Raw genomic sequence first — 23365 nt, forward strand, 5'->3', positions numbered from 1 at the left:
CTGGCTAAGGGAAATTTTGAAAAACAGACTATTGTGCCAGGAATAGTCTAACCCCAGTTAAGTGGGGGGGGGGGGGGGCTTAGGAGCTCACAAACAGTCCTGGACACAGCAAATCCGTATCTGACCTGCCACAGGAAAGGGGGGAAGCAAGCTTAGAATTTTTTTTCCAGTAAAGTGGAAATGGAGAAAGCTGGAACAGAAGTTAATTCAACTTTATGAATCTGAGTGGGTTGGCCTTCACAAATGTTCTCTATTAGATTTAGTAAACTAATGACACTAGACTGGGAGGAGTGTCACAGATCAAATATACAGTATGGGTGGGTAACTTTAAAGCCACCAAGTATAAGAACACACAACACTAAGGTGGGTTGGAAAAAATTACAGTTCCTAGCTGTAGCCACTAAATGAAAGTTTTAAACAGATCAAGGAGCAGACTCAGGAATGCTCTTAACAGACAAAAATGCACAGAAAAGTTTGAATAGAGCACTCACAAACAGAAAATACAACTCTGAGTATGAAAAAGCAGTTTACAGTTAAGTAATGTTAAAACAGTTTAAAACAGTACATAAATGAAGTGAAACAATAAAAAAAGCTTTATAACAGTGCAAAAATATAGTAGATCAACTGTATAGCACAATTATAAGCATTTCAGAAGTGCAATTCAGTGAAATAAGTGTAAGAAATAACTTAGCCTGCTCTTGGAATCTTAAGGAATTTCCACTTATGCAATGCAATCCAGAGCCTGACAATACAAGCAGAACCTTTATAAGACACAGGGGTTTATATAGCAGTAAGAATGGAAGAGTTGGAAGATCAGATTACTACTCAGCCCCTGCTATTACCGAATCACTCGTACTACAGAAGGTCAGGAGGCCTTGTTAGTGTCAATAATAATGCAAAAGACAATCAGCAGAAAAATGGCTGCTAGAAACACAAACAAAACTTCCAGCCTACACAACAGGCCTCTATCAAGATTATGTCACCTGAGCAGAACACAGAAACCTCATTTTAAAAGCATAGAAAGAACACCCACAAAGAGAAAAATCGAAGTCTCAGTATGAAAAAGCAGTTTACAATTTAGTAATTTAAATTAAAAAAACAATTATAGTAATGCACACTATTACAGTTCCTAGCTGTAGCCACTAAATGAAAGTTTTAAACAGATCAAGGAGCAGACTCGAGAATGCTTTTAACAGACAAAAATGCACAGAAAAGTTAGGATAGAGCACTCACAAACAGAAAATACAACTCTCAGTATGAAAAAGCAGTTTACAGTTAAGTAATGTTAAAACATTAGAAGTACAGATCATACAAATGCAAAAAAGGATGTAGAATGTATTGGCGTTTATAAGGGGATGTTTGGTGAAAAATGTTTTCAGTGGGAAAAGTGGTAGATACAATTCTGAAAGAAAGCATGGAGCTAAGATTAGTAACATGATGTAGGAGAAGTATTTATCAGGCAGTGTAGAAAATGCTTATGGGATTTGAGGAGTAGTAGTTAATAAGGATGTATTATGAAAAGTCCCAGTGTAAACTTATGGTGGCGGTATCTGAAGAAAGATAGGTGATTGATATTGTCCTTTTCATTCTTCCTAAAAGTATGGCTTACGAATCCAACTTCGGGTCTGACTGTGCTGCATTCTACAGGCTTTGTATGCAATTCTTGATCTCCTCCCTCTACCCATAATGCCCTACTCTATCCCCAATACCTTAGATCTTGTTTGCCGCCATCTTGCATGTACGTGGATCCTCTGTATGAGCGTAGCTCAAGCTTTTTCAAGGGTCATACTTTTTTTTTTTTTTTTTTTTTTTTACTGTAGTCTTTAAAATAAAACAGCAACAACAAAAAAAAATCTCTATATATTTAATCTTCTCTTTTTCTTCATCAATGCCCTTTTTCCCCATTTTTTTTCTACTTTGGGTCAGGCTATTGTTTTAACTGTCACCACCTCTCTCGTTTCAGTGCCACACTCCTGCCTTCTTCAATACTTATGCCTGATTGCATCAGATCTTCTTTCACACAGTCCATCCCTATGCTGAACGTCTTGGCTTCCTCTAAACCTTCCTCCTATCTGTCCTAAATCTTCACCAGATTGTCTTCTGCTTTTCTGCATGTGTCCAAGCCACCGTAATCTATTCTCTTTGATATTTTCTGCATTTGGACTTACTTTGGCATCTGCTCTTATGTCCTCATTCTTTGTCTGTCCCACAGTGTGCTTCCTACCACCCTTCTCAGGCAGTTTATTTCCATTCTGTCTAGCTTCAACTGTTCTGCCTTTACTGCCCAGGTTTCTATACCATGCAGTAGTACTGTTCAGACCACTGTCATGTACACCTTACTTTTTAGTTTCTTTGGCATTTTTCTGGCTGAGACTACATCTGACGCACTATGCCAGTTGGCTGCAGCCCCTCTGATTCTAGCTTTGATGTCTACATTCAGATCTTCCCTTCTCAACTACCCCTTCCAGATACTTGAAGCTGTTTACCTGTTCCACTGTCTTCCCTTCTATCCTAGTCTCAGCTTCTTCTGATTTCCCCAATTTGCTGCCATTACCACCATTTTATCTTTGCTTAGTTTCATCCTATGTGCTTTTAGGTTTGCATTCCTTTATCCTGTCATTCGTTGAAGTTCTAGCTCAGAAGTCAGCCTGTAATGCCACATCTTCTGCATACAGCAACTATGTTGATCTGTCCCCTCTGACCTGTTTGCTAATGTAGTCCACCAGTATGAACAGCATGGCCTCAGAGCTGAACCCTGGTGTACACCCACTTTCACTGGGAGCCCCTCTGTGAGGCTGAACAGTGTTAATACTGGAGTCACTGGGTCCTTCTACATAGCCTGCACTAATTCTACCAATGTTTCTGGGACTTCAAACCACTGCAGTACTGTCCAGATCAGCTTTCTTGGGACCTTGTCATGTGCTTTTTCAAAGCCTAGGAATGCCCAGTTGGACTCTCTCCTCATTTCTAGCTTCTCAAAGTGTCTGTCTCACTGCAGGTATGGGGTCCGTTGTGCTGCATCCTGATCTGAATCCGAACTGCTTATCTCCCAACTTACATTCTAGTATTGTGCGTATCCATTTATCAATCACCCTTTCCAGAACTTTCATGCAGTGTGATAGGAGTGTGATGCCTCTGTACTGCCCACAGTTGTGTTTGTACACTGGCACTAGTATGCTTATTCTGTAGTCATCTGGATACACCTTTCTCTCCACACTGCTGTTTATACCCTCAGGAGCCATTTCTTCCCTATCTCACCCAGCATCTTTATCACATGTGCTGTGACCTCATTTGACCCTGCTACTTTCCCTGAATTCATTTTCCTTGGTGATGTACTTAATACTTCTAATGTGGGCTCCTCCTCTTTCATCGTAGGCTGTTTGAGGCAGTTCTGCCTTTGATATCCTGTGGACTGGTGAGCAGGTTGTTGCTGGCATCCCTTATGAAGGGTATCTGGCAGTCTTCTTTATCTTTCTCTTTGCTTTGCAACCTGATGGTTTCTTTTTGCCACTTACTGAGTCATTTTCCAGAAGTTGGTAGAATGCCACTGATGGCCTTTTCTTTGCTATTGCAATCTCTTTCTTAGCTTTTTTGTCAGCCACACAGTAGTCCTTCTAGCCCGGTCAGTATTTTCCATCTCCCACTTCTTCCTGCACACTTTTCTTTTGATGACTTCCTGGAATTCTGCATTACACCAACAGCTTTCCTTATGTACCTTATTTCCATACCTGGTTCGGCCACATATCTTTTCTGCAGTCCTAACACATGCTGTGTTTAGGCGCTGCCATTCTTGTTCAATTCCACCTATTTCCTCCTCTTGGGTGCTAGAACCCAGAGTGATTCATTGAGCTGTTGAACTTTGTCCAGTCAACTTCCAGGTCTTCAGCCTGATCTCCGTTGACCTTGGAGACTTCTCTGACTCCTCCTTGCAGCTGATTGTGGCAGCTAGTGGTTTATGCTGTGGACTGTTTCACTTTGCAGTCATGGATTCTACCCCAGTGTGTTTTCCTTACTAGGAGGAAGTCTATCTGAGTTGCATGTTGGCTAGTTTTGTATTTGAGTGTGACTCTTGTGACTGTTGCTTTGAACCAAGTGTTGGCTACTATCAAGCCATTTGCCAGCAGAAGTCTTGAGTGGCTTCTCCTTTATTCCTGTTGCCCCACCCATGTGGACCCAGCCACAACCCTGCTGTGGGGGCATAGGCTGAAATTATGAATACATTCACTGCAGTCTGATTGCTGAATTCTGATGATGTCCCTCACTGCCTTCTGAAGCTTCTCTCACCACAATTCCTACACCATTTCTTGCCTGTCCCCCTCTTGAGTAGTAAAGTTTGGATCCCAAACCAAGTGGCTTTGCTGCACTGCCCTTCCATCTCATCTCATGAATATATAGAATTTCCAGCTTCCTCCGCATCGTCATGTCATCCATCTCCAAGCAGAGCAGTTCTCAGTTCATGTTTGGCAGGTTGGTTGGTTGGTTTTACATCCTGCTTTCGCTCAACAGAGCTATCCCAGGTGACCCAGGCTGAGTGTCTAGACACTGGCCGGCCAGTAGCTTATTGACCCATGGCTGCTGACCTTTATGGCGGGGGCACACTGGCCGATAGGGTCACATATACCACTCCCCCCATTAGTAATGGTCCCTGGCGTAGGTCGGGTCCTCAACCCACTTATCACCTGTAACTACCCATGCTCATTTTGGAGACATTAGTCAACATGACCAAATCACCTAAAGAATATTTTGCACCATAGAGTCTGTGCTGCTGCCCACTGCTCCATTCATTGGTGAGTTTGAGATGGAAAGACTCAGCCTGTTTCGGAAGTGAGAGAAACCCTACGGAGACACAGGAAGAATGTGGAAACTCTAAACAGGTATTGGTTGGAGGTCAGGATCGAACCTTGTACATGGGAGGGGAAGACCTTAGCCATTATGCCAACTTGTCTCCTAATCTTTATTTTTCTTATCCTTTATTTTTAAAGAACTGTGGCAAAGAAAGCCTACAGGATTTAGAAAATGCAGTTCCTGTGGCACAAAATTCCAAATTCTGATGCCCACAGGGAGTGTTTGTTTAGGAGCAGCACATCTCAATGCAAACAGTACCATTTGTGCTGCATTTAACTATAGGGTTATTGCAGACAGGAAGAATAATTTATACCTCCAAGGGTTGTTGCCTTTTTCCTCTTCTTCCTTCCCCGGGACTCAAACCTTCCAGAAAATCGACTAAGGCTACATCGCAACATAGAAAGCTCTCTTCATCTAGGTCTCTGAAGACTTAATCATCGTCCTCTGAGCCTCCACAAAAAAAATATGTAGATAGGATCCTACTTCGGATCCTAAGTTCTCTGATCTGATAGATTTTAGGCAGCCCTGCTGCTCAACATACGCATCCAAAATCTTAGGATCTGACTTCTGGTACTTCTCATACACAGAGAAGTCGCTCACCCAAGTTTATCAACCATATTTTCCCTTCGCTCCATTGCGTCTCGTGTAAACTCTGAGGAAATGCTGCAGACCTCAGTCGACTACCTCTTCTGTCAGGTCCTCCAGGTGTCTTTTTGAAGCTGAAGTGGATAGGATGATGAAATTTCCTCCTTGCTCATATTCAGATGGGTTATACCAGCTATGGCTCATGGGATCAGTGAGCCTTCCTTCCACCTCCCATATAGTTGCATTTCCTTCTCCGATCCATCCTTTGTTTTCAGGGACCCAAGATCTGAGAGTTCAGAGTACTGGTGTTTGAACCAAAAAGAATTGTATCTTTGACCCAGACTGTTTCCCTGACCAGTTCTGCTCCTGTTCCGTTTGTTCAGGATGAGTCTGAGCCAAACTGTCACCGTTGGATCAGCGGGGCCAGAATCTACTCCGATGATGTTGGCGCTGTCCTTGCGCCTTGGAGCCTTAGTGCTAGATAGCACAGGTTTGGCTCCCTCCTTGAGGAATGGATCTAGACAAGTTTGCGTCTTGCCTGCTTTGGAAGTCTCTGCTCCAGTGCAGCTGACCCCGGCTACTCTTGGTCCCTTTGACTTTGTGGCTGTGGAGAGGGTGCTGTCATATTCAAGAAATCCAGTCTCTTGTATGCCCTCTGATCCTACACTTTTCTGACCCTATGGTTCCAAGGTCTGATCCCATCAGACCTACCCCACAAGGGTAGCCAGTGCCAGCTAGCATCCAGACCGTTCCCATAGAGGAACTACCCCCTCTCTTTGGGCACCTCCCCAGAGAATTCCATTGAGCTGGTTCCATGAAAGAGAAAGTGTAAAAGGAGGCACATAGATTCACTCTTGGAATCTCTCACAGAAGATACAGACTTTGACTAAGAGGAAGAGTCTCTTAGATCACCACCTGATGTCTTATTTGGAAAAATTTTGGAGAGCCTTAAGAAGAAAGGTGGTTGGTTCTCGGATAATGGTGGCCCTGATGGGTCAGTATTTCTGCAAGCTTTTTGTGCTGATCCATCTACATCTTAGTGATGAGCTTATTGGCCTAGTTTCTTGCTGGGCATAGAAGGAACTAGATTCTTTTGAGCCATTTCCACATCGTCCAGACAAAATTTTAGCTCCTTCAAAAGTTAAATCCAATTGGAACAAAGGAGTCCCTGTTGATGCAATGGATGTTCTTCATGTTTCACTGTTGCAGTCATTACATTTGGGTTATGTGCTTGCAGTAGCCCTCAGTCGGCCTGATTAACAAAGTCTTGGGTCCTATGTCAGTTGCTGTCCCTTCTTCCATGACGTCAGGTCGTCATGAGTATAAAACATGCAGCTGACACCATTACATCAGTCTTTCTTGCCGTGCGGTGCCCGAAGCAGCAGTTTGTAAGTGCCGGTTGGCCAATTCCTGAAATTTTCATTTTAGAGTTTCAGAACCGAAGTCTTCAACTAAAACTAAGTACCTCGTTGGGGAAACTTTTTTTTCTTGCTCTTTACTGATATCAGTAAAAGTTAATAATTGCATTACTTGTGGAAAACAAATACCTCACATCTCAAAGATTTTCATTTGTACTGTATTCCTTGCCTAGGCCCTGACCACGACATACCTTGCTGTCGGTTTTGTGCCTTATTTAATCAACGCACTATCCGTTGTCCTATATTTTCACCTCTAAATACTTCAGTTCTCAGTTTAATTATTCAGAAATATTGTCTGTTAACCATCAGACTACTGGGATTCCGAAAAAATGCAAAGATACACAGGCTGCCGAGGTCCAAAGCTGCCGACGACGCTTCTAAGCCAGTCGCCAGTTCGCCGGTACTCAGTGAGGCGCTTTCGCACCCTTGATACCCACTACTTCTGATTCGCAGGCCTCTACTGAGACCCATTCGGAGTCCGGTATGCCGCGAGATGCTTCAACTGTGGATCCTGCGGATATCTCTACCTTGGATGGGTGCGGAGCTGCTGTGCAGGCACTGGCTTCTGAGGGTGTATTCAGGCCTACGGACTTGCATATTAAACAGACGCCTCCTTCATTTAGGCCTAAATCTCGAACCATGCCTAAGAAACAGACGCCCATACCGCATGCTCAGGCCTGTATGCCTTGTGACTTTCGGCTTTTCCCGGTTAGGGGTCGCCACAGCGGAACTCCGGTTCGCTAATGATTGGAAGTTGATTTTTACGTACCGAGTTGCCAGCCCTGATGCACAACCTTCAACGAAGGTACGCCCATTCACGCATGTCTCCACGCAGAAGACGCTCCGAGTCGACCCGGACAGCGTCTTACTGTGAGGCGACAGCGCTACCACATCACCACAGCTGAAGATCTTATAACTTTCTAATCAGGGGAAGCCAACCCCCCCCCCCCCCTTCTAAGAGACCTAGGACTGAAGCTGTTTATTAATCTTCTGACCAGGATTTTGATTTTTCTGATTCTTCAGATCTAGATTTGCCCTTAACTACTTATGAGGATTCTGATGCAGAAGACTCTATTCCCTTTGCTTCCTTTCCAGAGCATTCTTCTTTTGGTGAAACCTTACATACTCTGAGCATTTCCACTGGGAAAACCAGGAATTTTCTGATTCAAAAAAAGAGGCTTAGGGATTTCTTACTTCTGCCTCAGCATATGCCTTTAGCTATACCTCCTGTACTAGACGTTGTTGATGATGCCTTTTCTGAATCTAGTTTGGCCCCTGATTCTTTGCCTCCTGCACCTAGAAAACCTGACCGATGTTACAGGGTTCCTGATTCACACATGTTCCTTTTTAAAAATCCTATTGTGGATCCAGAGACCCAAGGGCATTAAGGCTTCTACTGCTAAAAAATGTTACCCCTTCTGATAGAGACTCCAGGGCTCTGAATAGATGGGGTAAGAAGGTTTACACTTCTGCAACCTTGGCCATTAGGGCTTTAAACTGCCAGTTTCATATGTTAAGGTATCAACAACATATTATTGGATTGTTTAAACAGAAAATGATGTTGATTCCTGACTGTGCTGAAAGTAAAGAATTACAGGATTTAATGCATTCTGCTGAACAGGTTGGAAAACATACTTTGCAATGTGGATTTGATTCATTAGAGGCCTCTTGCAGGGCTGCTGTTACTGGGTCTGTGCTCAGAAGGCATGCTTGGCTTGAGGAGCAATCTTTGCCTGATCATGTTAAAGCTAAACTGTTGGATGTTCCCTTAAATCAGGACTACCTGTTTGGCAATAAGGCTGAGGAAGTTCTTAAAAAGATCGAAGATAAAGCTAAATCTAGGCAAACTGTTGAAGATTTCTTACAAGTTCAACCTCCTAGATTTAGTAGGCACTGGCCCTCTAAGAATTGGTCCTTTCCAGCCCCTTCCAGGTCTTCTCAAGCCAAACACAGACAAAGCAGACACCCCAGGTTTTAGTCCCAGGGGGGACACAAGCCTAAGCAGTGGGGGGATTCCGCACCCAAGTCTGGGAGTAGTAAGACTCCCCCCATGGAAAACTGTCTCAATGACTTGCTTTTAAAATTTCCAAGCACTTCCAACTGAATGCTCCTCCAGGCGGAAAGTTTGGTTTGCAGGCCAAAAACTGGGAACTCATTACCCAGGACAATTTGGTTTTAAATATAGTGTCCCAAGGATACAGATTTCACTTCCACATGTTACCAACACCAAGTGGGTGGCCAGATCTACCCCCAACTCAGTTGGCAGAGGCCCAAAATCAGGTACTCTCTCTTAAGCATGGGGGCTATTAAGTTGGTACCTGAAGAGGAAAAGGGACAAGGTTTCTATTCCAGTTTATCTGGTACCCAGAAAATGCAATACATGGTGTCCTATTCTGGACCTTTCTACTCTAAACACCTTTCTGGTGATTCCAAAATTCAGAATGTTGACTCTTCAGCTGCTTCCTATGCTAGGCAAAGATGCATGGTTGGCAACACTAGACTTAAAAGAAGCATACCTGCATATCCCTATCAAGGGAGTTTTGCAGAAGATACCTACGCTTCAAAGCAGCAACTGATAACTAATGAAAGGAACTCAGGAAATCAGCAAACCTCGTACACAGGACAACAGTTTATTCCTCACAGTTAAGCGCTTTCAGCTATTAAAACTAGCCTTCATCAGAACCATACAAATCAGTGCAGAACTACTTTATATACACTTATATTTTTAAAAATTGCGCCAAAACTTTTAAAGCTATACTCCTTCAAATACTTTAAAAATCACCATAAACTAGACAAACATATAATATACATATATATATGTGTATAAAACATATACCTAATGTAAAAAACATCAGTAAATCATTTGAAAAAATAACATAAAATGCTTATGTAAAAATTCACTTGTTAAATAAATAATAATAGTAGTGACATACCCCATATACTACAATGCTCTATTAATATTATTGAGCTAAAACCAAAAAAGGTTGGAGTATTGTTTACGCTTCAAAGCAGGCTACATGCACTATCAGTTCTCTGCACTGCCCTTTGGCTTATCTACTCTGCCCAGGGTATTCACAAAGTGCCTAGCACCAGTCATTGCATTTTGCAGACAAAGAAATATTCAAATGTACCCATACCTGGACAGTTGTCTAATTCAGGCAGAAAGCCAGGACATACTTTTGAATCATCTGGCCTTTGTTTAGAGGGTACTGACTTGTCTGGGGTACACCATAAATTAAAAGAAATCACACCTGGTATCTTGTCAACAAATTATACTCCTGGGAGCAAGCTTGAATGCAACTTCCCAGATGTCTTTCCTCACGCCAGAAAAATGGTTTCATTCGACAACCTACTTCAAACAAGTGGCCACAGAAACCCAGTTATCTGCAATGCAAATACTGCAAGCCTTTAGGTTAATGGCCTCTTGCATTCTTCTAATTCCATATGCAAGGCTGCATATGAGGAAACTACAATAGTATCTCAAAAGCCTATGGTGTCAACATTCACAGGATCTAGAAGTAATGATTCTTATCATACCTTGCCTACGCCTAGAGTTCCTTTGGTGGGCAGTGGCCTGCCACCAAAACAGGGGACTACCATTCACACTACCCCCTGCCGCCCAAACCTTAACAGACGCATCAGACTATGCATGGGGGGCTCACCTGGCAGGGAAGTGCATTCAGGGCAAATGGAACCCAAGTTAAGTGCACCTGCACATAAATCAAAAGGAAATGTTAGCTGTACAGAATGCTTTGACAGCCTTCAAGGACCACATTCTTCCAGGACAACTAATGGTAAAGATGGACAACACCACTGTCATGTAGTACATACAAGCAGGGGGGTACACATTCTTACCCCCTCTGCAGACTAGCCATGGCATTGTGGAACACAGCCTTGAGCTACCAAGTGAATCTACAAGCTCAATTCCTGACAGGAAAACTAAATACACTGACTAAGCAGAAACCTCATGGACCCACACGAGTGGAAACTGGAACTAAGGATTTTCAACATGTTGACAAGCAAATGGGGGAGCCCAGATATAGACATGTTTGCTTCCCCTCAGAACTATCAATTGGACAAATTTTGCACAAGGATTCCCCGCAAGTTAGCTTGGAAAGTGGATGCTCTATCCTTCAGCTGGAAGAACCTATCGGTTTATGCCTTTTATCCTCTGCCTCTGCTCTCCAAGGTATTACTAAAGATCAAACAGGACAAGCCAAGGATGATTTTAATTGCACTAGACTGACCACGCCAACACTGGTAACCCTCTCTTGCACAGTGTATCATGCTTGGCCCCATGCTACCTGCCACAGACTCCTTCCCTTTTGTCTCCGGGAGTACCAGATTCTGCACTCTCAGCTGCAAACACTGAACCTAACTCATTCACTCCGGAGCAGCTCAGAAAAAGCTGCCTGCTTAATTCCACCATAGGAACAACAGTGCAGCCTGAGCTCATTTTCAGAAAATCCATTTGTAACACCATACAGAAAACAAATGTTCATACCTCTTTAACGATAAGAACTAGACAACAAATGTAAACGCGAAAGTTGTTCAGCAGACACTGACCTTTCCAACAGTGTAAATGTTGATAGTGCATATCAAAGTCATTATTAAGTATTTGGCAAGGAATGTTGATATTGTGCATATTTTTTACCTTTTTGGAAAAGTAAAGCACAATATCTTGGTCAATGTACCATGCAGACCCATACAATTTGAATTTAATTTTAATATGAATGTCAGCTTTAAAATGATCAAATACAACAGCGAAATGACTGGGCACCCAAGGAAAAACGCAGCTCAGAAAGTTAATAGTCCAACAGTTTATTTTCGTCACAAACTCCACACGAATAAACAAGAGATCTCCACATAAATCCACATACAAGAATGGTTGAGCGCTTTCATCTGCATGCAACAGATTTCATCAGAACCATAAGACACTGAACACAAGCCCTTATATAGCTAAATAGGCGCCAAAGTTGATTAATTGGCCTTAGTACAAAGCTCTTCTACAGGACTACGAGCTTTGATGGAGTCCCTGAACTTCAGAGCAAAGGGTTTCTTTTTTTACAAGACCACATGCTGTACAGCTTCTCAGGACACACTAGCAGATTCAGGGACCAGGACTGAACTCGCTACTTAAGTAAAAGGCACCAAGTTCAGTCCTGGTCTCTGAATCTGCTAGTGTGTCCTGAGAAGCTGTACAGCATGTGGTCTTGGTCATCAAAGCTCGTAGTCCTGTAGAAGAGCTTTGTACTAAGGCCAATTAATCAACTTTGGCGCCTATTTAGCTATATAAGGGCTTGTGTTCAGTGTCTTATGGTTCTGATCTGTTGCATGCAGATGAAAGCGCTCAACCATTCTTGTATGTGGATTTATGTGGAGATCTCTTGTTTATTCATGTGGAGTTTGTGACGAAAATAAACTGTTGGACTATTAACTTTCTGAGCTGCGTTTTTCCTTGGGTGCCCAGTCATTTCGCTGTTGTATTTGTTAGCTTTAAAATGATACCTTAACATTACTGTCTGACGCTCCTTTCTTGAGATATTCACAGAAATATGATTAATATATTCTCATAATTAATAAAGCATAATACCCCATTGCCTGTACATATCAGTGTAGAAATTGTGCGTCTGAATGTCAGCTTCAAAATGATGCATCATTTGTGTGATCACCATGCTCCCTTGCAAAGATATGGGCATAATAATGAGAAGTATTGTAAATGTAATCTATTAAGTACGGAAGAAGTAATTATAGATTTGGGGACCAACATAGATAGTAATCTCTCCTTTGATAATCACGTTGCCGAAGTGGTTAGAAAGACCTTCTATATAGCCCACCTTATCACGAAAGGGTTCTCATCTAGATCAAGCGAGGTCATTGTGCCCCTCTACTCGTCACTCATCAGGCCCATAATTGAATACATTGCCCCTTTTGGGATGTACCTTACCCGACACCTGCAGCAACGGAAGAGACCCCAAAAGTACTTCACCAAGAGGATCATGGGCTACAAACAGATGTCCTATGCAGCTCGACTAAAGAAACTCCAGCTCTACTCAGTTGCTTACCGCCTACTCAGAGGCGATCTATGCCTGACGTACAAAGCCATGTCAAACCCAGAATTAATGGACATGCTCCACCTCAAAAAATCCAAGTCCCTTAGAGCTACACGCTCCAAGGACCTAAACCTCAGCACAAAAATAAATAGGACATGCTGGAGGGGACAGATTCATTTCCCAGAGGCTTCCCTCACTCTGGAATAGAATCCCAATTCATGTTAGACATAGCCCCTTGCTGACCCTCTTCAAGTGAAATCTGGACGGGTGGATGGGAAATCGCAAATTCGCCCTTGGGATCTCTTCTGTGTCCCTGCTAGACAGAGGCACAGTAAACTAATCTTAAAAGGGTACCTTCTGTGACCTACTTAATGGAGGGCACAGTAGGCTAATCTAATAGGGAGGTGGAAGCCAAATGCACTCTGGCTAGGCTTATAAATGCCCTAGGGCAGATAGCCTAGTATCTACCTATGAATCTATGTATAATTTTCATAATCGTACAAGACCAAACAAACTGTGATATCTGTACATGTGTACAGTGCACAGCCACAGTTCTTTGACCATGTTGTAAGGAGTAACACTGTCTTCAAAATGAGGCATTACTTGGCACACTGACATGCTCCCTTGCAAAGTTATTTACCAAAATATGAAAAAATCATAATTTTCATAACCTACATCCGAAACAAACTTTGATATCTGCACATGTGTACAACATACATGCACCATTCTTTTACCATTTTGCAACCAGCAATACTTCAAAATGAGGTATTACTTGGCACATTCAGATGCACTCTACTGAAACAGTTGTCCTTTCTCAGCATCCTCACTAGCTCCTTACCACAGTTATTTGCCAAATTCAGATAAATATATTTTACACAACACATTTCATAACAGAGTTTTACTTACTATACTGGTCCTACTTGATCATGGGTGTTTTCCATTCTTCTCACAAGCTGCATGTTGCCAATCCTGCATAGCTCTCGTCATGCCACTGTGGAGGTCGGTCAAGAACAACACAATGCCCTCCTCAGTCAGGTGAACGCCATCCCTTCTGAACAGGTGAACAACTTCTGCAGTGATGCTGTCATAGTAGATTGTAGATTCACCGACCCTGTGCATCAAGCCATGCATTGAACCCATTCTGTAAACGTCTAGCCTTGTGAGCTGCCCGTTGACTGTTTGCCGTTTTCCATATCTGTCTATGCATTATATCAGACCACACAAAATGACAGCGTGGCCACCAAGACTAGAGATGTTCAAAAATTGCTGTGATTTGAAATCGTAGCCTTCCGAGTGGTTGACTGATGAAATCATTCCCTCCAAAGTGCAGCATAAAAATGTCAGTCTCTGGGTAGATGGAATGCTTCTCTTGCAATAACTGCAGTAGTCTGCTCCAATGCATACCTCCTCTTACAATCCAGTATACCTTCACACTGGATGTGGGGAAGCTCAAGTTGTATGGGTTTTCAGTTTTGGAGGCATGAGTGGCAATGTAGGAATGGCCACATACCCACACACTCACTCGTCGTTCTGGTCGTGAAGCCATGTCAGTGTCACAAGGTGGACAAACCTGCAGAGGAAAGAAAATGCAGACAGATTACTACTGATGTTTGACAGATGTATTGGAAGACTTCATATATATGTATATCATATGCATTACCTGGTTAGCCCAAGCAAATCCTCCATCCTATCCACAGGGGTAGTATTCTTTGCATTAGGTACATAAGTTGTGATTACGCTTCAGAAGTACATACCTACTACCCTTGAAAACACTAAATCACACACAGTGACTGACAAGGGGGCACAGAAAGGGCACATTTAAAGAGAAAAAGCAGGGTAAGGACCGCCGCTTCACTAATATCCCAAGGCCAGGCATGGGGCTCCAGATGTTGGTTATCTGAAGTGTCCCATAGCTGTGTTGGCTGCCCACTCAGACTGCTGATACCACTATTGTCTCACAACCTCCTTCAATGTCGGCAGTCTGCCTTACCTCTTCATATGTGCCCATTCAGCAATGGACCTACGGGATGAGGGTCTGAAGTAACTCATCAATTCCTGCCCTAACCTTCATACATTTGCTACCCTCACCTACATACATTGACTACACTTGAAGGGAGGGAGGCTGAGTGGAGAGCTACATCAAGGCAATATGTCAAAAGACCAAGACTGACCCAGGCTGTGTCTTTTTGCATGTGTCCTTTCCCGAAGGGAAACACTGCATCACAGTGGCACCCCCAAGGCCATGCGCACCTATGACAGCAGCACTATGGGACTGAGCTGAAGAGTCTCCAAGTTCCCAACTGCGATCCAAGTGGATCATAAGATCCATGGTGGCTGTGGACCCCCCCCATGATGCACCCACCAACACAAGAGCAGTTGGCAAAAATCTCTGAGTAGGCACCTTCCTGACCTTGGTGCATAAGAGCTTGGTCGATAACTGACAAGGGGGCACAGAAAGGGCACATGTAAATCCCCCCTAAATGCACTACAGATGCATCACCCTATCTCACAAGAGTGGCCACTGTCATACTGATATTCATGTGTATATATGTGCAAGTACATTATGTACATAAATATATATCGATATAGGCATATATGCACAGACAAGCACACACACATATATATATATACATATATATATATATATATATATATATATATATATATATATATATATATATATATATATATATATATATATATATATATATATATATATATATATATATATATATATATATATATATATATATATATATATATATATATATATATATATATATATATACATATACATATATATATATATATATATATATATATATATATATACATATACATATACATATATATATATATATATATATATATATATATATATATATACACACACACACACACACACAGGAAAAAAACAGGGGTTTTGGAGGACAGCTAGTTGAGGAAGAATGAGGGGGTGGCTTGACTACAAGTAGAGAAAAAACAAAATTTGCCTTGTGCATTCAAAGTGATAATGACTTCTACTTATGTGAATAACAGTTACAGCAGCTGAGACTTTTACCAGACAAGTGATAATGACTCACTGCTATATTGCAACTGCGCTTATTGCTAATGTGATAATGACCTTTCTTTAAGTACTGCAAATTTATGCAAGCTCAGACATAGGTGATAATTGCTGCACATAACCTGTTGACTAGGCATTCATTATATTACCTTGGGCATCTGTTGTGTAACACACTCATTATCAGTAAAGAGAACACCTGAGTAATTCAGTAAAATAGTATAACACTTGCATATTACTGAGCCCTTCCTCCCACCTAAATTCCACACACGACTGACAAAGCCAGGAAAAATGCACAAAAAAATATGGTAGCTCCATGGTGGCAGTAGTCAACAAGTTCATAGGTAAGTACTAGGCTATTTGCCCAAGGGCGTTTATAAGCCTAGCCAGAATGTGTTGGCTTTCGCCACCCCCTTAGACTAGTTCCCTGTGCCTCTGTCCAGCAGAGCCATTAGTTCCCTGCGCCACTGTCCAGCAGAGCCACTGCAGTGATCCCCGGGATAAAATTTCTGTTTCCCATTCACCCGTCAAGGTTTCTCGAGTGTTAGTGACCTTTATCTCACTCATGCAGCTACTAATCACAAATAGAATAATACAAGCAGAAGTGATTTCTTGTCTGCTTATTTTACATTACACTATTTACTCAATGGTTTATCTGATGTCTTATAAGCTGGTATATTACACTATAATTACATTTCTGTGCTGTATTTTAAGTAATGTAACCGTATGAAATTTTCAGACTTAATTTCTATATTTCCCCTATAGTCCATCCAGTTGTTTGCATTGTGTATGCACAAGCAGCAAAATGACACAATAAACTATTTTGCCAGCGATCACTTCAGCAGTCAGACCATGTATCCACAAGCACTACCCTGATAATATAGTGAATTATTTCCCCAAACAACATCCTTATTACTATGTCCAGGTATACATGCACTTCAATGAAATGTTTCCCCCAAACAACCCTTCAGTAACATTTCCTAGTACGTGCAACCACCAGCATGAACACTTCACCCAAGCAACCCCTTCAGTAGAATGTTGAGGTATGCACAATCACCAAAATTAAACACTTCCCCAAACGAAACATTTGTAACATTTCCTAGTATGTACAACCAGTCAAAGTAGTACAGCACTTGTATCTTACTGAGCATTGGATATACCATGGAACACAGTGAAGACACTCAAACAGGAGAAAATATGGGACAACAGTGATGTTACAAAGAACTGGACGTCCCTCCAAAATTTAAGAAAAGACAACACGATCACTGGTCAGGGAGGCTGCCAAAAGACCTACAGCAACACTGAAGGAGCTGCAGAAATTTCTGGAAAGTATTGGTTGTGTACTACATGTGACAACTATCTCCCATATTCTCCATATGTCTGGACTATAGGGTAGGTAGGGTTGGAAGACAGAAGTCTTTTCTAAAACAGAAAAACATCCAGGCCAGTCTAAAATTTGCAAAACAAGACATCAAGTCTCCCAAAAGCATGTGTGAAAGTGTGTGTGATCTGGTGAGACCAGGGTTGAATTTTTTGGGCACATTCGACAAGATACGTTTGGCGCAAGAACACCATTTCACATCACCAAAAGAACATCCCCACGGTGAAGCATGGTGGTGGCAGTATAATGCTTTGGGGCTGCTTTTCTTCAGCTGGAACTGGGGCTTTAGTTAAGGTGGAGGGAATTATGAACAGTTCCACATACCAGTCTCTGCAAGGAAAACTGATATCAAATTGCAACTGTAGCAGTAAAGAAGTGTAGTAAAGAAAAGGCACTGGTGTAGATTCAGGAGTTATATCATTATGGGCAGATTCCAGAAGCAAAAATATAATCCTTTCATTCTACAGACGTCTGGTTGGACTACATCTTAAATGCTGTGTACAGTTCTTGAGACAACATAAAGAAAGAGATATCAGGTACCTTGAAGATGCATAAAAAAAACTGTTGCTTGTAATGGTGAGGTGCACTCTAAATTAATAAGCTACAGCAAAACACATTTTCAGAAAGGGATTACCTGAAGCAGACACTCACAGTATTATTGCATAAAGCCATCAAACATAGACTACTCTATGAAACATATTTGGCCAGTCTAATCCAACTGTCTTATTAGTATGCACTTCCATTTCCTGAGTTTCTGCCTCCATACTTTTGCTTCCACCTGACTTATCAAGTACACAAACAGTTTGAAAATGTTCTCTCATAGAGTGTAATGTCTCTCCAAAGGAAAACTCTTCAGGAGGGGAGGCCGAGGGAATAGATTCTTCAGCATCAGAATCCTCGTAGGCCGAATAAGCCTCCTCCTGGTGGTCTGACAGAGTAGAGCCATCAGTGGACTCATCGGAGTAGTGGGGGTCAGCGGGCTCAACCCTGGGCCTTTTGTCTGGAGGTGGTTGAGAGCCCCTGTCTGGATGAGGTTGAGAACCTCTAATTAAAGAGATAAGATCCTCTGCTAAGCTAAGAATCTGTGAGCCAGTAGAAGGTCTCTGAGAGGTAACCTTGGGAGGCAAAGCTTTAGTAAGTTTAGCAGCTTTAGCCCTAGAGAAAGCCTTAATGGACATGGATGGAGGAGGTCTGGCTGCACCACGTGCAGGAGTAGACTTGTCTAAAGGAATGGTGTCGGAAGGTTCCTGGACACCAGTTTCAGAAGGTAATTCAATGACCGACTCTGCCGGGGTCTCCGGGGCCGAGGTAGTCGGTTGTGCGGTTTCGGTAATTGGAAGTACCAAGGACTCTGTTTCAGCAGAGACCGAGACACTCGCGGTAGGCCTGACCGTGGTTTCAGCCGAAACTGCGGCCCACGTGTGTCGGTCCTTGTCCTTCCGTTTCTTAATTAAATGCGAAGTCGGAGTCTCCGACGGCATCTTGTAAGCAAAACTAGCCCCAAAGAATTCCTCTGCAAACTCCGACCGACATCTAAGAGTTTGTCGGTTGACAGGCTGAACAGGTCGAGACGTCGTGGTCTGGGCCTAGGCAGGGGAGGCAGTAAGAGTGGAAATCCTTATGAGGTATTTGTTTCCCACAAGTTAAACAATTATTAACTTTAGCTGACATCGGCTGAGGCAAGAAAGAGTCCCCAACGGGGTACTTAGCTTTTTCGAAGTCTTCGGTAGCTGAATCACAGGCGCTGGCCGACCGGCACTTGCGAACTGCTTCTGCTTCGGGCACCACGCGGCAAGAAAAACTGAGGAAAATGGCGTTGGCTGATGCTTTTATACCCCAGACGCTCTGACGTCGGGGAAAGTGTGACATCAGCCGAGGCCAGACCCAGACTTTGGAATCCGGCCGACCGAAGGGCTGCCTGAGGCAGGACAACCCATATGTGATGACTGCAGATGCATACCTATCGGACATCTACATTTATGGTAGGTACAAAACTGTACTTTTCAGACCTCTCAACTGTCCATATTTTCACAGAATGCCCAGATGTTTACCTCATATTTTGGTCTGTCCCTCATAAAATTGATAGTTGTCTGGCAAACAGCTTGGATGATTTGAGAACTGAAATCACTAAATAAATTTTCAGACTTCTTAGTACTATATGCTTTACATCCACAACTCTTCTATGAAAAAAAAAAAAAAATTCATGTTTGAGTGTCAGCCTCGCAGTACTCAAAAAAACGCACCAGTATTTACCACTACAGCTGTTCTTGAAATTATCCACAATTTAAGATAGTTTTGCAGAATATTTCTTTAGTCTTCCTGACCGAGTCCCAAGGCAAGAAATTGCATCCTATGGGTTTTTTTTTTTTTTTTTTTATTATGAAAGTTGGAGTTGTTGGTGTGGCTGATGTTCATCGTGTTTCACTGTTGCAGTCATTGCACTTGAGTTATCCTGCTGGCAGGCTACCCGCAGTCGGCCTGAATTCCAAAGTCATGGTCCGGCGTCTGTTGCTATCGCCTCTTCCCTGACATCAGTGCGCCAAGGGTATAAAAGATGCAGCCGACGCCATTTTCTTCTGTCTTTCTTGCCTCGCGCTGCCTGAAGCAAAAGCAGTTCGCAAGTGCCGGTCGGCCGACTCCTGAGATTTTGGAAATCGAATTTCAGATCCGAAGTCTTCATTAAAGCTAAGTACCCCATTGGGGAAACTTTTTTCTTGCTCCAGACTGATGTCAGAAAAAGTTAACAATTGTATTTCTTGTGGGAAGCAAATACCTCATAAGGATTTTCACTCTTACTGTATTCCTTGCCTAGGCCCCGACCACAACATTGCTTGTCGGTTTTGTGCTAGATTTAACCAACGCACTATTAAGCGTCGGTATGATTTTGCCTTTACTTCGGCTGAAGATTCAATTACACAATGCCATCGGAACAGCCGACGACCGGAGTTTATAAAAAAAACGCAAAGATAAAAGACAAGAACAGGCATCCGAGGTCCAAAACCGACGATGAGGCTTCCGATAAGCTAGTCGTCGGTTCGCTGGTTCTCAGTGAGGCACTTTCACAGCCCCTGACACCTGCTACCTCAGAGCCACAGGCCGCTTCTGACTCGCACGTGGAGCCGACTGGGCTTCTGGAAACTCAAGATACTGGATCCTCGGAAGCTATTCCCTCAGATGGGTCTGGAGCCCCTGTGCAGGCATCAGCTTCTGAGGGTGTTTTCAGACCTACACAGTTATATGTAAAGCCATCTTCAGCTTCAAAGCCAAAGACTAAAGCAGCTCTAAAGACAAAGAAACAAGTACAGTATTCTCCAGCACAGGCTTCCATGCCCAAAAAACAGATGCTCAAAATGGCTGAAGACCTAATTACTTTGATCAGGGGTTCCCATCCCCCTCCTGATAAGAGGCCTAGGCAAGAGATAGAATATGAATCTTCAGATCAGGTTTCCATTTCCTCTGATTCTTCCTTTGATCAGGAATATTCGATTCCTCCTTATGAGGATTCTGATGCTGAAGAATCTATTCCTTCAGCTTCTCCTCCTGAAGATTACTCCTTTGGGGAAACCCTGCATACCATGAGGGAGCATTTTCATTGGGAGAGCCAGGATTATTCAGAATCTAAGAAAAGGCTCAGATTTTCTTCTCCTTCCTCAGCACAGGCCCCTTGCTATTCCCCCTGTTCTGGACATTGTAGATGATGTTTTTTCAGAGTCCAGCCTGTCTCCAGACTCTATACCCCCTGCACCGGTTAAGCCAGACAGATACTACAGGGTCCCAGATTCCCATAAATTTCTATACAAAAGCCCTGCTGCTGACCCAGAAACCATTTCCCAGGGTCCTAAGGGAGTCAAGGCTTCCACTGCTAAAAACCCTGTTCTCTCTGATAAGAGATTCAAGGGCACTGGACAGATGGGGGAAAAGTTTACACTTCTGCTACTTTGGCTGTAAGGGCTTTAAATTGTCAATTTCATATGCTTAAATATCAGCAGTACTTAATGTCACTATTAAAACAGAAAATATTGCCTAACTCTGAATGTCCAGAAAACAAGGAAATGCAGGATTTATTGCATGCAGCTGAACAAGTGGGAAAGCATACTTTGCAATGTGGTTTTGAATTTTTGGAGGCCTCTTGTAGGGCCGCTGTAACGGGTTTTGTGATTAGGAGGCATGCTTGGTTAAAGGAACAGAATCTGCCTAATCATGTTAAAGCAAAATTATTAGATGCTCCATTACAGCAGGATACTTTGTTTGGTGTTAAGGCAGAAGAGGTGTTGAAGAAAATGGAGGATAAAACGAAATCTATGCAGACAGTTAAGGATTTCCTGCAGGTACAGCAACCCAGATTTAGCAGGAACTGGCCTTCAAAAAATTGGTCCTTTCCAGTGTCAGACAGGCCACAAAGAGGCAGATACAGACGCCCTAGAGGCAGATCCCAGCCCCAAGGCTCATACAGGCCTAAACAATGGAGTGCTTCTACCTCCAAAAGCGGAGAAGACAAATCGCAACCTTATAGGAAACCGTCCCAATAACTTTCCTCTACCAGTACCAAGCACTTGTAATGGGAAAACTCCACAAGCAAATCCAGCGTTGCTCAGCTTTCAACTGTAATGTCACAAGTAGCAGAAGTAAATCCCAACTGGAACAATAGAAAAAGCAGATGCAATCTTCAATAAGCAACCCAGTTAGTACGATAAATCCTTTATTTGGACAAAAAGACAAGCTCAAAACTGGCGCTTTCGCCTGGTTGTACCAGGCTTTATCAAGTTCATTAACACAAATAGTTCCAAGTCTTTTATACTCTTGAAAGTTGATCATGTGATCTTAATAATTTAATTGATTAATTGTGAAGTTGCTAGGTTAATTACTGACCTTAAATGGAAATAGTACAAATTTTGTTAAAGAAAAATATAATGTTCAGCCTAAGAATAAAATCCATCCTAAAAATAAAGCGTGTAAAAAATATATATATGTTTAAAACCGTTGCAAGCATTGCAAAATTCATAAAAATGTGTTTGTTAAAAAAGGAGATATAATTTATTAAACCCTTACAATGCACTGACAGCTATTGAATAGAACTGCTGTCTTCCTGCTAAAGCAATGCAGAACTTCAATTTTAATGAGGTTGACCAAAGTCTATCCTGAATTGTGAACACTGTGGAAAATAATTGTTTAGTATGTCCATACAATTTTTTCGACAGTGGGGGTAATGTTAACCAGTGTGACTTTTATGCATGTCCATGCTACTGTATTATAACTCGTCTCTGTTGATTTTTAAAACACTAATGAGACTGATAGTATCATTTAAACCTGGGGGTTTGGTTACATTTAGCTTCAGTTGCCAAATAAGCTCTCTGTTTTCAAGCCGGGTTTCCCAATCTCCACCTCTAGGGTCATGGGGAACCTGTTCAAGTACAAAAAACTTTAATTGCATGTTTGTGCAACTCAAAGAATGTTTGTAAAAGGCGTTGGTGTCTCTTTTCTTCTCTGTGTCATAGAGATGCTCATAAATCCTCCTTTTGAGCATCCTCTCGGTCTTTCCTACATAGAAACTAGAACATGTCACACAAACGCCTAAATAAACCACTCCCTTGGTTGAACAAGTATATCTGCCATAGGAACCCAGTTTCAACTTTCTAGAAGGCAAATAAAATCATTCCTCTCCCAGAATGTAGGCGCATTGATTACAAGCCCCACATTTATAAGTACCATTCTTCGTGGGGGCATAGCCTGCGCTTCTGGAACTCGTGTTGTTTGTTTTGTGCTCAAACATGCCCTTTAAATTAGTGTCTCTTTTCCTAGTGAAGCCTACCCTATCTGGTAGGTATTGGTTAATGTCGTTATATAAAGCTAAAATGGGCCAGTACGTAAGAATGGTATTTTCCACCAAGCCTGAATCCTTATTGTAAGTATAAACAAAGTTGTTTTTTAAATGTTGTTGATCTGCAGAGGATGAAGGTGAGGGCAACCCTTTTCCTGGAAGTGGTGGGTACAATGATTCCCTTTTAGTAAGTATTTCTGATGC

At 42.4% G+C, this 23365-nt stretch overlaps 1 protein-coding gene across 1 annotated transcript in view; it reads left to right on the plus strand.

Annotated features, from left to right (window-relative positions):
- The window catches only part of RBBP4 (RB binding protein 4, chromatin remodeling factor), a 677648-nt gene that overhangs the window by 329131 nt on the left and 325152 nt on the right, over positions 1-23365 (plus strand). Inside the window, 1 exon segment of the mRNA XM_044059943.1 lies at positions 1301-1335. Within this exon segment, the coding sequence (XP_043915878.1) occupies positions 1301-1335 (35 nt within the window).

The sequence above is a fragment of the Protopterus annectens genome, chromosome 1.part2 (genome assembly GCF_019279795.1).
Source record: "Protopterus annectens isolate FY-2018-M chromosome 1.part2, PAN1.0, whole genome shotgun sequence".
Lineage (NCBI taxonomy): Eukaryota > Metazoa > Chordata > Ceratodontiformes > Protopteridae > Protopterus > Protopterus annectens.